Source organism: Loa loa (genome assembly GCF_000183805.2).
Source record: "Loa loa unplaced genomic scaffold supercont3.146, whole genome shotgun sequence".
NCBI lineage: Eukaryota > Metazoa > Nematoda > Chromadorea > Rhabditida > Onchocercidae > Loa > Loa loa.
The window spans coordinates 33,956-37,143 of NW_018108326.1; the positions used below are offsets into that span (position 1 = coordinate 33,956).

Here is a 3,188-nt window from a genome sequence, read left to right on the forward strand (position 1 = left end):
AACAACAACAACAACAACAACAACAACAACAACAACAACAACAACAACAACAACAACAACAACAACAACAACAGACAACAACAACTGTTCATATGAAATAGCGATGAAAACAATATGATACAATGAATTAATTAATATGCAAATGCATCATCATGTCAATCGATTCTCGATTCACATCAATCGAATGCGTTTTACCTCCCGTTATTTCTCATGTCCAATGGAGAATTTCGATCATTTAATATTTACAATCAATTCATTCTATTATATCTACATTATTTTTAATTTCTTTTCCCTCTTGTTTTGCCTTTCTCATTCGAAATGAATAACTTATTATTACAGGTTTATACGTTTGTCAACTTTTTTTTTTTGTCGATTTGTAAGTTAACAGAATTTGTTGTGAAACTTTTGGTATAATCGAATAAATAAAGGTTTGGTTGATAAAGCAGGAATATAATCCCAGTATACGTTAGAGGGCATTTATCATAGTTATCATATCAAATAGAAAGTTAATCATTAGATTGTTGAATTGATATCAATAAAAAATAGATACTATTACTCAAATGAAGAAAAGGAGGAATTGTGAATGATGATAAATTTCACCATTTATATAGTCTAGAGTAATTCCTAATATTTTCTTGACCAATGACTCATTTCATTTTTTATTTGTAGCATGAATAACAAAGTTTAAAAATAATAAATTCTGTTGATTTGAAAATAAACTTTAATCAAAACTTATAAATGTAATACTTTTGATAAACTTGATAAAAAAATTGATAAGAAGAACTTTTGCTTGTTCTCTAGTCACCGCACCAATGTCTTCATGGACCACCGATTGAAAATCATTGATATCAGTGGGGGTTTGTTGACAATAATTCAACATTCTTTCACACATACGATTAGACCAGTGGTTATTTACAATACATACAATAGATCAGTTGGTTTTTTTTTTTTTTTTATCACATTGATAATTATGGATGAGCTTAGTGATTAGATCAGATCGGATATTCTTTAAAACAGTAAAATAAGAAATTGAATAAATGATTCATTATTTAAGACATTGATATATTATTATTTATATTATTATACTTCCTTTTTTATGTTTAATGAATCATTTATTTAACAAATATTTAACTTTAAACAACTTTTATAAATTATGAATTTATCTTTTATGGATTTAATTCGATTATTCTGAAATATTTTAATAATATACGAATATTTTATTTATGTCAATATATTTCTATGCTATAAAAATATTTCCTCTTTTTTTTTTTAACAGAATTAACGAAGATGTGAAATGATGGCCCAATTTACAAATGTAATTTTCAACTTATATTAATATAACCCAAAAGTAAAAGGTTTGATTTTTATCGTATCCAAATTTTGTAAACTTACACTCCATACTACTGTATTACAGTAAGCTTAAATAGTAAGCATTACCACCGTATTATATTAAGCCTAAAGAAAGTTCGACAAATTAATAAATTGTTTATTGTAGAGAAAATTGTTTCTTTAATAACTGTTACAATAGTATTAATGATGATAATAAGGTAAACATTAGAATATATTGTATACAAAATATTACATATCGAATACAGTAAGTATCGTATCATAATGTTACTCCAATATCTTTTCTATTTTCTGACTGTAGTTTCTTTTTTTTTATTTAAGGTAAACAGTTATTTACAACTTCAAATGTTGCAAATTTAAAATGTTAGGAATCGATTAACAATTTTACTGTATTAAAAGATAACTAATCTTCTGTTAATTAAGTGATTAAGTAATATTGTGACGTGGTGCTTTAATTAATTAATTGATTAATTAATTAATCAATTAATGTTCTTTGTCCTAAGCACGTTTGATTCAGCTTTAAAAATGATATTGGAAAAGATAAATGAGATTACAAATTGATTTAACTAAGAATTGGTTAGAATAAAGTTAGTGAAATCGCATATCCTTCCTCAATGGATTTATATCAACAATCTTAATGATGCAAATGCTTAATTAAATGTGTTTTTTTTTCTTGACAATATTACAATTATACAGCTAAAATAACTTTTATTTATATCTTATGTTTGTGCTAATTAATTAAAAATAATTTTCACTTTTTTTTTGTGTCATATTTTATCGATTATTCCATTTGCTGAGATGTTTTGCTTAAAATAAATTTTAAATTTTCATATCAAAACACGATCTTTTAAATAAGTTCTGGATAAACGCGAAAAGTATTTGCTTAAATGAAGTAAAATACGAAGAGATAGATATTAGGAACATTGAGTAAGTCAAAAATTTAAATTATGTTATTGTTTATTTCAGGTTAGGTTGTCGAATTTCCTGATTAATGATATCTAGTCATTAATTATCTTAAACCAGAAAGATGAATGATGATGAGTTTCGAAAATTTCATTTTGAAAACCAAAATATGGTTGTGTTAAAATTATAGTATCGGTACAGGAAAATGAATTGCATTAAATGATCGGACTGTCCTAGCAATTAGTATTGAGTAAAAATTATTGTATATTTTGAGAGTAACAATTTATTAAAAACCAAAGATAAACATTCGGGAAAGATATCAATCCATGAATCATCTGCAATAGCTTCCGGTATTCTGGTTCCAGATACGAACGCATCTAATTATGACTGTAACATATTCAGCTGATGTTAGTACTGTTCGATTTACCACTTTTGGCAAATTAATTTTCAGGTGTGTATTTTCTTCATCATTTTTATAACAATAATTAATTTCTTTAAATTCATTTGCTTTTTTTTCAGAAAAAAAATTAAAAAAAACATAATTTTCCCTAATTTCCCATTTCTTTTCTTAGAGAAAGAAAAAAGAAAAAAGTAGAAATTATAAAATTATATTTATAATGCAAACATGTTTTAAAGCGTTTATATTTGGCAACAAGTAATGAAATTTATGTAAAGTTTTATTTTTAAATTCTAATAATGTTCAGAGTAAACTTCTTTATGTCGCCAAAACATCCGAAACTTTCATTGCATTCACAGTGAAAAAAGTAATATTAGATGAAGGTGACAACATTGAAAAAGTAAAATAAAATGATTACCACCAATGTTTATCATGTTTATCATCATTATTATTACTATTATTATTATTATTACTATTATTATTATTATTATTTATTATTATTATTACTATTATTATTATTATTATTATCATTATTATTATT

The 3,188-nt window shown here is 24.2% G+C and overlaps 1 protein-coding gene across 1 annotated transcript in view; it reads left to right on the forward strand.

Moving 5' to 3' along the window:
- Positions 1 to 2,633: 2,633 nt before the first annotated feature.
- LOAG_12300 (hypothetical protein) overlaps positions 2,634 to 3,188 on the forward strand; it is a gene marked incomplete at both ends in the record, with an annotated part of 8,255 nt that continues 7,700 nt past the window's right edge. Inside the window, one exon of the mRNA XM_020448517.1 lies at positions 2,634 to 2,701. Within this exon, the coding sequence (XP_020301346.1) occupies positions 2,634 to 2,701 (68 nt within the window). The remainder of the gene's footprint in view (positions 2,702 to 3,188) is intronic.